The sequence below is a fragment of the Octopus sinensis genome, linkage group LG3 (genome assembly GCF_006345805.1).
Source record: "Octopus sinensis linkage group LG3, ASM634580v1, whole genome shotgun sequence".
Lineage (NCBI taxonomy): Eukaryota > Metazoa > Mollusca > Cephalopoda > Octopoda > Octopodidae > Octopus > Octopus sinensis.
Window position 1 is genome coordinate 70,643,799 of NC_042999.1, and position 13,956 is coordinate 70,657,754.

General features: G+C 34.3%; 1 protein-coding gene across 1 annotated transcript in view; it reads left to right on the plus strand.

Moving 5' to 3' along the window:
* The window catches only part of LOC115209472 (aspartyl/asparaginyl beta-hydroxylase-like), a 45,916-nt gene that overhangs the window by 21,393 nt on the left and 10,567 nt on the right, over positions 1-13,956 (plus strand). Inside the window, exon 4 of the mRNA XM_029777896.2 lies at positions 13,487-13,681. Coding sequence (XP_029633756.1) covers positions 13,487-13,681 — 195 coding nt within the window. The remainder of the gene's footprint in view (positions 1-13,486; positions 13,682-13,956) is intronic.

Here is a 13,956-nt window from a genome sequence, read left to right on the forward strand (position 1 = left end):
TATGAATGTATATATATATGTGTGTGTATATATATGAATGTATATATATGTATGTATATATATATGTATGTATATATATATGTATGTATATATATATGTATGTATATATATATGTATGTATATATATATGTATATATATGTATGTATATATATGTATGTATATATATGTATGTATATGTATGTATGTATATGTATTATATATATATATGTATGTATATATATATATGTATGTATATATATATGTATGTATATATATATGTATGTATATATATATGTATGTATATATATATGTATGTATATATATGTATGTATATATATATAAATATGTATATATATGTATGTATATATATATATAAATATGTATATATATATATAAATATGTATATATATATATATGTATGTATATATATAATTATGTATATATATATATGTATATGTATGTATATATATAAATATGTATATATATATGTATATATATATATATATAAATATGTATATATATATATATGTATATATAAATATGTATAATATATATATGTATATAATATGTATGTATATATATATATATGTATATATATATGTATGTATATATATATGTATGTATATATATATGTATGTATATATATATATATGTATGTATATATATATATGTATGTATATATATATGTATGTATATATTATTGTGTATATATATATATATATATGTATGTTATATATATGTATGTATATATATTGTATGTATTATATATATATTATGTATATATATATATATGTATGTATATATATATATATGTATGTATATATATATATGTATGTATATATATATATAAATATGTATATATTATGTATGTAATATATATATATATGTATGTATATATATATAAATATGTATGTATATATAAATATTATGTATATATTGTATGTATAATATATATATAAATTGTATGTATATATATGTATATATATATATAAATATGTATGTAATATATATATGTATATATATATATGTATGTATATATATAGTTTATATATATATATGTATTATTATATATGTATATATGTATGTATATGTATGTATATATATATGTATGTATATATTGTATATATATGTATGTATATATATATATGTATATATATATATGTATATATATATGTATGTATATGTATGTATGTATATATATGTAGTATATGTATGTATATATATGTATGTATATATATGATGTATATATATGTATGTATATATATGTATGTATGTATATATGTAATATGTATGTATGTGTATATATGTATGTATTTGTGTGTAGGTATAGTATATGTGTATATATGTATGTATATATATGTATATATGTATATATATAATATATATAAATATATATATACATATGGATTCATAAGAATCAAGTCGTAGGACGTCATCATAATCCTCATCATCATCATTTAATGTCTGTTTTCCATGCTGCCATAGGCTTAATGATTTGACAAAAACTGATAAGCCAGAGGGTTGAATCAAATTCCAATGTCTGCTTTGGTATGGTTTCTACAGCTAGATGCCCTTCCTAACACCAGTCACTTTACAGAGTGTACTGGGGGCTTTTTACAGGGTACCAGCACTAGTGAGGTCACCAAGTGACTCACAAGACAAGCTCCCTCCTTCAACTGAAGGAAAGAGTAGTATTCAGGGAGGTGGCATTATACCAGGTGATGAGGGACTAAAGTAAGTGAGAGGCACAGGAACAAGTGTATTGCTGTAGGGAGATATACAGTTAATTCAGTTGAAAAAGAAAAGAGATAATGGTGGTGATGTGTCAGGGCACCTCCTCAAATTGCAGGAAGACAAAGTGGATTGGATGGGTAAGTAAGTATATGGGATTGTGATGGATAGGGATGATAAGTTTCAAGCACTTCTTTATCGGTCCACAAAAAAGACTACAATCGGAATACATAGGACCAGAGTTAGAATCGGTGCATGACCTGGGAATACACATGAGTAGTGATGCAACATTCCATGTGCATATTGCCAGGATGGCAACACTGTGAAGGTGAGTAGTTGGATGTATCCCTAGATCATTCAGAACCAGAAGTAAGGATACCTTGCTACTCTTATGGAGGACATTTGTCCTCAGTCATCTGGATTACTGCTCCAAACTGTGTTTGCCACAGAGTGTCAAATTGGTGGCTGAACTTGTGGCAATCCAAAGACTGACTCAGTGAAACAGATGAACTACTGAAAGAGGCTACAAGAACTGAAACTTTACTCCCTGGAGAGAAAGCGAGAAAGGTATGCAGTAATATACATATGGAAGATCCTGACAGATCCAGCTCCCAACTTTGGAATTAAAAGCTATAACAACCACTGAATTGGATGGCGCTGGATAATACCAAAGATACTGTCTTCTTCATCACATATAAGGACCCAGTATTGCAACAGCTTAGGTTTCAGGGGAATGCAATAGTTTAACATCCTGCCAAGGAACCCAAGTGATCTGCAAGGTGTAGATGTGGAATGTTCAAAAAGCATCTTGACAAATTTCTATCTGAAATCCCAGATGCGCCCACATCAAAGCAGGAGGCATAAAGAAGAGCAGCTTTATACAACTCGCATCTTCACCAAAAACAGTACCAAAAGGAGACTCAAAAACACTGAATGGTGGTGCTCCAGCATGGCTCCAACGTCTGGCTGAAAACTAGTAAAAGAAATGATGATGATGATGATAATATATATATATAGATATATATATATATATATATATATATATCACAAAAAGTCTGTTTTGCTCTGGCCCTTTCTCTTATACTTTTACCCTTCGTGTCCAATCTCTTGGGATTCATAGTCTTACAAGCTGCATGACAAACTCGTTACTGTTGGTGGCACAAAAATGCACCCAGTACATGGTATAAAATGGTTGCATTAGGAAGGGCATCCAGCTGTAGAAACCATGCCTGTGTGACATTGCAACATGGTATGGTCCTTTCATTTCTTGGCTCCTGTTAAATCATCTAACCTATGCCAGCATGGAACCTGGATACTGAATGGGACTGATGGTGTTATGTTAATATCTGTGAGTGTGTGTGTTTTATCATTGTTATCATCATCATCATTGTTTATAATGTCCATGTTTCATGGTGGTATGAGTTGTATCATTTGACATGAGCCAATGAGCCAGGAAACGTGACAAGTTCTACTCCTGCTTTTGCATGGTTTCTGCAACTTGGTGCCCTTCCTAACATAACTATTTCATAAAGTGTACTGTGTGCTTTTTACATCACTAGTAAAGTCACCTAATAACTTGTAAGACGAAGCACTACTACTGAGTGGCTATGAAGTATTGAGGGAAGTGGCTTTGTGCTAGGTGATGAGATGTTAACATTTGGTAGAGGGACAGGAACAGGTGTATTGCTGTAGAGATGTTACATGACTACCCAGTTGGAAAGAGATATGGTGGTGATGAGATGCTAGGGAATATCCCTATGTTACCGGAAAATGAATATAAGAGAGGTGGAAGAGAGGAGCAGACAAGGTGAGTGGATAGGTAAGTTTGTGAGAATGTGAAAGGTGAGATGGGGATGAAGGTGAATGCAGTGAATGATGCTCATGGATGAACACAAGGTCTGTGGTGAATATCAGTTTGGTGGATGAGGTGGAGGAAATAGGAGTGGGTGAAGGAGGTAATAGGTGGTAGCACAGCCAGTGTGAAGTATGTGTGTGTGGAGGTGAGGTAAGTTGTATAATGCCAGGGACAATGTAAAGGTAAATTGTGGAAATAGTAAGTGATGGACAGAAGTGGTGGGGGGCTGGCATTGGTAGAGTGAGTTGATGTACAGGTGAAAAAGGGAAGAGAAAAGCACATTCAGAGGAAAATAAGGGGATAATGGATGATATTGAGGATGCTGGTGACAAAGAAAATGATAACAGGTAGTATAAAGGTGGGGATGAAATATATGCAGTTCTGCTCTCTTTTTATTACAGCAGCTGAATGAATAGTAATTGAAAGAGTGATCAAGGGGTAGGTTTTAGAAAGATGAATTGCTGGGGAGAGACTCATCAAGGAAGTTAGTTGTAGGGAGTATAAATATAGATATTGTGCTTTAAAGGCCTCATATTTATTGCGATAATGAATCTTCTTAGGTACAACAAATTGCCAATCATCTTGGTCCTTTGTCTTCTCCTCCATGAAGCTTAACATTCTGAGTTTGGTTTTTCACTACTTAATTCCATGTCTTCCTGGTCTTTCTCTCCCTAGGTTTCATTGCTAATCATGTTACCTAGGTAACAGAGACTATCTGTATCAGGTGTCAAAATCTCACATTCTTTACGCTCAAAAACTATAGTAACCTAACAAAATAATGCTAGCTAAACTATATACACTCAGTTCGCTTCAGACCATGTCAGTGGATGGACCTTGAATAAAGTTGCTTAGACTAATAACCAGTTGAAAGTAACTGGATACAAGTACAATTGCTAGATGTCTTATTCACAGAAATGTGCATCAGACACATTTAAATCAAATATGCTGTATAAATGATTAGAAATATAAAAAAATGTGCTGTTGTACTAATCTCCATATTCATTGTAATTATCTTGGATATACACTTGGTAAAATATTTACAATCCAGTTAAGTGAACTCAAGATTTTCCCACCGGATGAAATATATTGGGATTGTTTATCATAGGTAATCCTAGGTGCTCCTTACAATGCAATGCAGTTAACCATAACTTAGATTATAACCAAGTACTTGCATGGTACTTGCCTGGATAATTTATTCCTCTGTGTGAATGTGGGTGTGTGGGTGTGTAGCAAATTCTCAGAGTTAAGCAAGTATCTTCCATTATATCCCTAATGTTATGGATAAAAATCTACTGGCATTCAGATATCTCACTTTGAGTTCTTTATTCTTAATGACCTGACCATTTTTCTATGAACTAGCCAACCCCAGGTATTTGTGTGTGTGTGTAAAATATCATGTTGAAGAGAAGTGTGATGTCAGTTATATTTAGCAAGAGAAGAGACAGAAAAAGAAGTTTCCACATGTTCACCAACATCAGGATTAGAGGTAATGCTACTCACCATTTCTAAACATGTACTAGAAAGAGTGAATAATCATTAGGGCAAATTGTATATGGAATGATAACAGTGCATTTGCTCTCACTGATACTGAAAAGAAAGGGGCATAGAATTGCTACTGTGAGATGCTGTTCAATGCTGGAGAATGCATAGGAGAGAGTCTAATCCAAGAAAACCCAACAGAAGTACCAGCTATTAAAGTTGATGACAGTATAAGAGCTGAAGTGGTTAAAGATATAAAGGCAAAGAAAGCAGCTGATCCATTGGTGACAGCTGCTGAAATGTTTAAAATAGCTGGTGAAGTAGGGTATAGGCTAGTCACTTGAATAGTTTATTACGTAATATAGGAAAGTGTTGTACCCAAAGACTGGCAAAGCAACAACAATATTAAACCATTACAGAGACAAAGGTGATGCACTAAAGAAAGCAGACTACAGAGGCATCAAAATTTGGATCAAGTTATGAAAGTTATAGTAAGAGTTATTCTAAAATTTATTAGCAAGATTTACCTGAATGAGATAGTTTAGTTTTGTACTAGTAAAAGGTACAACTGATTCCATCTTCCCAGTGAAACAACTGAAAAAGTACCTAGCTAGGAGCATGCTTTTGTACTCAGCATTTGTTGACCTAGAGAAGGCCTTTGTCAGAGTCCTTTGCACCATCATCTGGAAACTGCGAAAGAAACCGGGAGTTGATAACGTGTTTGTAGAAGCCGTGTACAGAGATGCAATGAATTTAGCATGCAGACAGTATTCTTAGGCCATAACAGAGGAGTTTAAGGCTAACAGGAACTTCCCTGTGCTGATGACCTTGTTCTTATTTCAAAATCAGTGAAAGAATTGAAGACATGAAAACAAAATCTGGAAATGAATGGTTTTTAAAGTAAAGTTAGCAAAAAAGTTCTGCTCAGTAGAAAAGAAGTGAAGTAATTGTTTATAAAAAGTTCAGGAAGCTTTTGTTATTTCTAGTTTCATCATCATCATCATTTAATGGCAGTTTTCCATGCTGGCACAAATTGGACAGTTTGACAGGTGCTGGCATGCTGGAGAGCTGCACAAGGCTACAGTCATTTGTTTTGGTGTGGTTTGTATGGTTGGATGCTCCTCATGTTCATCAACAAAGATTTCAATCCTACCTGTGGTTTTCTAAACCTACGTAAAAAGTATTAGAAGAGGAATCTCTAACTTGTTAAATAAAGTTTACAGAAAATCATCTAGTTCAATCAAACTTTCTCATTAAACATGCAATCCAACATAGTTAAACATTTCTTAGGTGTAAAAAACAATTATTTTCAAATAACCTTTGTTATAAGAAATTATTCAATAGAAATAATTTGAAACTAAACTATAGTCATACATCAAACAAAAAAATATAATTATAAGAAACCAATCCAAACCAGTTGAAACAAAGATTCATGTTCTCCCTATCAGTTATGCAATATGGAAACAATAATCAATGATGCCAAGGCCATCTTCACAAAACAAAACTTAGATACTGAAAACTAACATACTGGAATGACATGATAAATTCAAATACTGCTATTTGAATTACACCTCTTCATCCAAAAATATGATGAACTAAATTCTTCAACTATATTTAGAAATTGAAAATATATTGAACTAAATTAAAATTCAAGTGAGAAATTCTTAAATAGTATGTCATACTCAAGCAGTACAAAACTCCAAAATTTATACCATTCTCAAAAGAATTTCATTCATATGAATGTCAACAAATGCAGATATTTCTGGATATTCCTTTGAGCTTCCAAGAAAAACACAAGATCACCAGACTAAGCCATTTAACACACCCCACTAATTGTAAAGACTTAGAGAAACATAGTTTATTTAAACTTTTTAGGACTTGACAAAATTCAAAACTGAAGTATCTAATTTATGGTAGTTAAGTGACATTAAAGAAACAAAGCGTTATGCTCCCTTTTGAAGTAGTTTCAAGGAAATGTACTAAGAAAAAGAGAATATATATTTAAGTACAAAGTAAACCTGTCTACTTTTTTATCACACTACCTGAAAATAACAAAGGCAAGTGAGACATGGTGAGCATATTTACTTACAACTTTTTCTTCCTTTAATAAAACATAAATGAAATGATTAATTGGCCGGAATTCATCATCATCGTTTAACGTCCGTTTTCCGTGCTAGCACGGGTTGGACGGTTCGACCGAGGTCTGGGGAGCCAGGGGCTGCCCCAGGCTCCAGTCTGATCTGGCAGTGTTTCTACAGCTGGATGCCCTTCCTAACGCCAACCACTCCGCGAGTGTAGTGGGTGCTTTTTACGTGCCACCTGCACAGGTGCCAGAGGGGTCTGGCATCGGCCACGTTCGGATGGTGCTTTTTATGTGCCACCGGCACAGAAGCCATTCGAGGCAGGGTTGGCATCGGTCACGTTTGGATGGTGCTTTTTATGTGCCACCGGCACAAAAGCCAGTGAAGGCTGCACTGGCAACGGCCACGTTCGGATGGTGCTTTTTATGTGTCACCGGCACAGGTATCACAACTACTGTTTCCATTGATATTTGGTTTGATGTTCATGTACATGCACTTGACTCAACAGGTCTCCTCAAGCACAGCAAGATGTTCTGGGATCCCATGATCGGTTGCTGCTTTTTATGTGCCACCGGCACAGAAGCCAGTCGAGGTGGTGCTGGCGTCGGCCACGCTCGGATGGTGTTTTTTATGTGCCACCGGGACAGAAGCCAGTTGGGGCGGTGCTGGCATCGGCCACGTTCGGATGGTGCTTTTTATGTGCCACCGGCACAGAAGCCATTCGAGGCAGGGTTGGCATCGGTCATGTTCGGATGGTGCTTTTTATGTGCCACCGGCACAGGTATCACAACTACTGTTTCCATTGATATTTGGTTCGATGTTCATGTGTCACCGGCACAGAAGCCATTCGAGGCGGGGTTGGCATCGGTTACATTCGGATGGTGCTTTTTATGTGCCACTGGCACAGAAGCCAGTGGAGGCTGCACTGGCAACGGCCACGTTCGGATGGTGCTTTTTATGTGTCACCGGCACAGGTATCACAACTACTGTTACGTTCGGATGGTGCTTTTTATGTGCCACCGGCACAGGTATCACAGCTACTGTTTCCATTGATATTTGGTTCAATGTTCATGTATATGCACTTGACTCAACAGGTCTCCTCAAGCACAGCGAGATGTTCCGGGATCCAAGGTACTTTGGATGTGCAGGGGGTATGCGGAACTGGTGCCGGAAGCATCCCGGGTCTTAGTAGTCACAGCACATCTCCAGAGATCTCAGTCCTTCGCCATTGCCTCAGTGAGGCCCAACGCTCTGAGGTCATGCTTGACTACCTCATCCCAATTATGCCACAAAAAAGTGTTGGTGAAGGGAGATAAGCAATTACACAAGCCTTTTAAAACTAAATAAATGTTTTTAAGATTGCTTTTCTTCTTATATTTTTCTAAAATTTTAACTTTGATGTAGTGTAATGAAAAATGTATGAATATGTTATGTGAGTAACAAATTATGTCCATTTTGCTGAATATTTAGTCTTTCAAACTTTTGTGTGTTCTGACTTTTACGACATTTAAAATTCAACTTTTTCATGTTCATCCTTCTTTTGTTTGGCTTTATGACCCAAACTGTTATGGGAGAATCCTGAACACCCCACATGACTGAAGGTGGACTAACCGATTACAATAAATAAGAACTGAGTGAACTGTCAGGTGGGGAGTTGACGGAGTTAGTTCGACCGTGTTGATTTACCATGTTAGTCTGATGTGTATTGGTTCAACAGTCATTAGTTGAACAGTATCGTACCGACCCTCGAGTAGTACAGAGTGCATTCTGTGTTAACATATATTTCTGTAATAGGTTATTTTTAGATAACCACAACCAACTGTTTATTTGTGTAATACTATATACACCAGACATGTATACCCACTTCATAACACAAACCCATATAATATGCATGTTTTTGCTACAAACAAAAGCTTACTCCATACACGATGTAGAGTTTATATTTATTCAGAGTTAATCGATGATTCACTTTGTTTTATACAACTTGCACTCAGTCAAGCAACACTGAGATGAATGGGTTGTGTTGACAAAACACTGAAATGGCTGATTCTCATTGCCCTGGCTGCAGCATGTGTCACACGATTGCAGATTATATTGTTGCTGTTAATTTGTTCTGCTGTTATATAGGGAAGAACACTCAGATTTGACTGCACCTATCAAGGGTAGCTATCCTGCTTTGATTTGGACATGTAGATTTTGATGCATATGCAAATCTAGAAACTTCTCCAGATAGATGGAATTTTTCCAGAAGAAATTGTAGACAATGGCAGTAGATGATATCTCAGGTCTTTTGTTTAAAAATATCACTGATTATTTCAGGATTTGGAATTTCCCAGTCAGCACCCCCACTACCAGTAGTTGGTTTATTACACCTGTTAAGATGAATCTTCCAAAACTGACTTTGCAACCTCCCTCAATATGCCAGTTTTTTCAATCAAACCTAATCTATAATATCCAACTCTTTTATAGCATAGGATAGCTCTACCTACGATATTATAAGTTATAGAAACCTATTCAGTTCCATGGTCCCTTTGCTTGCAAACAAACTGGTTTAGAATGGTGTAGTTCTTTCCATCAACTGATCTGAATGAATGTATATTTTAATTACATTGATTCTTAAGGGAATTGAGTTCATTAGAATTTTTCTCAATACTATCAGCTGGTTATATGGTTGCTCTATATATCACTGCTTTAGAGTCTCTAAGTAGACATTTGTGAGGTTACTGTAGTTATAAATTGGATGTAGGGATAATTTGCTTGATTGGTTATCTTAGGTTATAAAGTGAAATATGAGGAGTATATTGTGGTCCAGACCACAGTAGCTGACTTTAATATTATTGCTATTAAAAAAATTTATGATATATATATCCTTAGTTGGAAAGTGGAATCTTATTAGATATAGAAATGTCCTGGTTCTGTTGGTAATTACCCATAAGAATTAACTCAATTGATATCTTACTATACAATCAGTTAATTTCAATGCTAACAGAATACTGCAAATGGCAGAAAACTATGAGGAGCTGCTGATTTCTAACATATGCATGTGTGCACATACACACACACATGTAAATATTCTGTGCAGCTGTTCACATGTTGGCATCACAGTTATGTGTAGTTGTTTATATATTATGCTTTGGTTGAGATATAGACAGATTAAAGTTCGATTCTCAGGTGTCACGAAGTATGTAATGGTTATGGTTTGAAGTATTCCATGAAATAAATGACAAAAGAAAATAATAGTTGAAATGGCCTTTATTTTACTGTTACAATGTAAAAGACAACTGCTTCTAGTTGTTGTATAAAGATTAGTTGAAGTGCTACTGTCCATTTCATAGATAGTTGAATTTATCCTTTTTTAATTTCTAGAAGGAAGCAGGAGAGGGAAAGAGTAGCAGAATTGACCTCTCTGGATTGATGAGGAGAGATGGTGAAAGTTGTAAAGTCGCTTTGTGACATGCCAGAAGTGCTCCTTTCACCAGGTGAAAGTAGAATTGAATTTGGGTTCTGTATTTATAATATTTTCCTACTTAAACAAAGGATTTTTTATGTTATCTCATCTGAACTATATTTAACAAAGAATTTTCAGGAAAAACTATAGAACTGTTGACTCTCATAAATTTCTTAGAGCTAATGCATAAAACAGTAAGAAGGGACTCATAGAAAAATCTTGACTGGGTTTCGAATCCTGGCTAAGATTCCAGGAAGCAATTTGCTTCATATATATATATATTATATATATATATATATATGCATACACATACATACTAAGTAAAATTGTGGTTGTCCTTGAATACAGACAAGTCCCCAGTTTCCTTCTTCTACTGAACATTTCTAATTTTGTGGGCTCATGGGTGCTGGTACCATATAAACAGTACCCATACCTGTGCTACATAAAAGCACACAGTACCCTTTGTAAAGTGGCTGGCATTAGGAATGGCATCCACCCATAGAAACCATGCCAAACCAAACATAGAACCTGAGCAGCTCTTCAGCTGGCCAGCCCCTGTTAGACTGTCCAACCCATGCCAGCATGGAAAATGGACATTAAATGATGATGATGAGGATATAAATCATTTTCGTTTGGAGCTTGCTTGTTTTTTAAAGAAAATAACTTTGATTACTTCTTTGTATCTTTCTACATTCACTAAAATCATTTCCAGATGATGAGACTTTGGAAATTGTTCCAAAGAAAACATACAGGTATTAGTAAGAAGTAGTAAAAGTCATTTTCAAAAAATAAAAAAAGGAAAACAAAAACTGGGGTACTGTTAAATTTGTTTTCATTAATGCATATATATATATATATATAACAAAAGAGAGGGTGGTGTTTCCATGCAGGAAAAAATATAGGAAAGTGTGTTGTTGAAAATGCACCTAAATTTCAAAAACACGTAAATGTTTAAAATACATCTATTTACATATATACCAAACTAGTTTCAACAATATTTTTTGTTTATCAATGGTAAAAGTTTAAAATTAGAAAAAACATCTTTAAAAGTTTCAATATTGACAAATTAAAATGTTTCAATGTTGATAAATTAACATGTTCAAAACAGGTGTAAGTTTGAATGTTCGTAGCAGTCAATAAAATTAAAACTGTATATCAATTTGTTTGAATGTACAAAGTTCATTAATTTTAGTGATGGCCAACAAGTCATACTGAAAAAAACAAGTGTGAAATGAAAATAGTAAACAAATGGGAATTCGGTTTACAGTTTTTCTGATCCTCTTCTAAGAGATGCTTTCGCTTGTTGTGGTATGTTTTGGGATCAGATGAATTTATAATTTTTTTCCGTGAGTGGATCTGATTTTTGATTCATGAAAATTCTGGTGACATTTTTTTCCCATAGTCAAGCTTGTCGTTCTGCTTGGTTAGTTTCCTTGTGGATACAATCATAAGTCGTTCCAGTTGGTTGGTTCTCTTCCAACGTTTGGAAGCCTGTATTATGCTACTTTCTTGTTACAAAAATGACTCATTTCTTAATCAAATTGTAACATGTGATGAGAAATGGATCCAGTACAACAACTGTAAACATTCAGCACATTGGTTGGACAAAGACGAACCACTAAAACACAGTCCAAAAAGCAAAATTCATCAAAAGAAATTGATGGTGTGTGCTTGGTGGTCTGGCACAGGTGTGATCCATTATGATTTCATTAAACCTGGTTCTTCAATTATGGCTGAAGTATACTGCAGCCAACTGGACCAAATGATGCAGAAACTTACAAAAAACAGCCTAGATTAGTCAACAGATCCACTCCTATTTTATTGCAAGATAATGCCAAACCACACATTACAAAAATGACATTGGTGAAACTACAGGAGTTGGAAGTTCTCCATCATCCATTATGCTCACCTGATCTTGTCCCTTCTGACTACCACTTCTTCCAGAATTTGGATAACTTTTTGATAGGAAAAAAATTTAATTCTGATGATCCTGTAAAACAGGCCTTCTAAGACTTTATTGCCAGGCTTTTACAGTTCTGAGCAGGACAAGCTGCTGCTGAACTAGTAAAAGTGTATTGACAATATGGGTGCATACTTTGATGAATAAAACTATTCCTTGTATTTGTAAAACATTAGCAAACTTTTTTTCTATTCTACAAATTTCATACTTAATGACCTAATAGATACACACACACAAGTGTGTTTATATAATAAAAAATAATTTAAAACAGATGAATAAGGTTTCAAGTGTTGCTACAATTATTTCATTTGGAGCTTTTATTTTGATGTGAGCATTATACAATTATTTAAATTGCACAATACATTATATCACTCTGAAGTTCATCAGGCAACAATGTGAGCAAGTGAACCATGGCTTGTTGAGTAATCCAAAGGAGTATCAACAAGAGTTTGAAAATATATATATATATATATACTAAGCAATAAGGGTTTAGCAACGAGTTGCCTTACCACATACCGAATTTAGAAATAGCAGTCAAAGGGTTATAGCTATTTCTTCTACTAAAAAGGGAGATCTCAGTAAACTCCCTTTTTAGTAGAAGAAATAGCTATAACCCTTTGACTGCTATTTCTAAATTCGGTATGTGGTAAGGCAACTCGTTGCTAAACCCTTATTGCTTAGTATTACTTAAATTTTCCTCGAATGAGGCTTTTACATGCCAAAGACTACTTGGTGTAATTGATAATTTTTCCAAATTAATTAATTTCACCCTTATTACGGATAACTATATATATATATATATATATATATATATATATATATATACATACACACCCACCCACATATATATATATATAGATAGATGCATGCACACATAAACATGTGTATATATATATAATGTTTATACTAGTTTAGTCAGAATATATCTCATGGGATACAATTATCATTTCAGGTATTAAAACTTGATGCTGACAATGGCTTTGCCATGGCTCATTTAGGATTTATTATCAAGGTTAGCGATAACAATCCAGCAAAAGCTATTCCATACTTGAAGTCTGGTATTGAAAGTGGAGATAAGAGTGCAGTTGATGCAAGATTCTACTTTCATCTTGGAGATGCCTACCAGCGTATTGGAGATACAAAAAAGGTAATTAAAATTTCTTTAATTATGTTTCTTTATTATTTATGAGACTGCAGCTGTGCCCAGGTGAAATGGACACTACAATATCTGTAGTTTTATCCTAACTTCAGCATTGTTCTGAGTCTATTGTTAAAACATTCAAGTCTGACCGGTTTAGTCTACCTAACTGAAAGTTGTTACTTTTTAACTTTGATCAAAGCTTTGCAACAATAAAGTTCTTAAATGTATCATCAATGTTTATAAACTTTCATAGTCCCATCTTCAGGATGATGTGACGATAG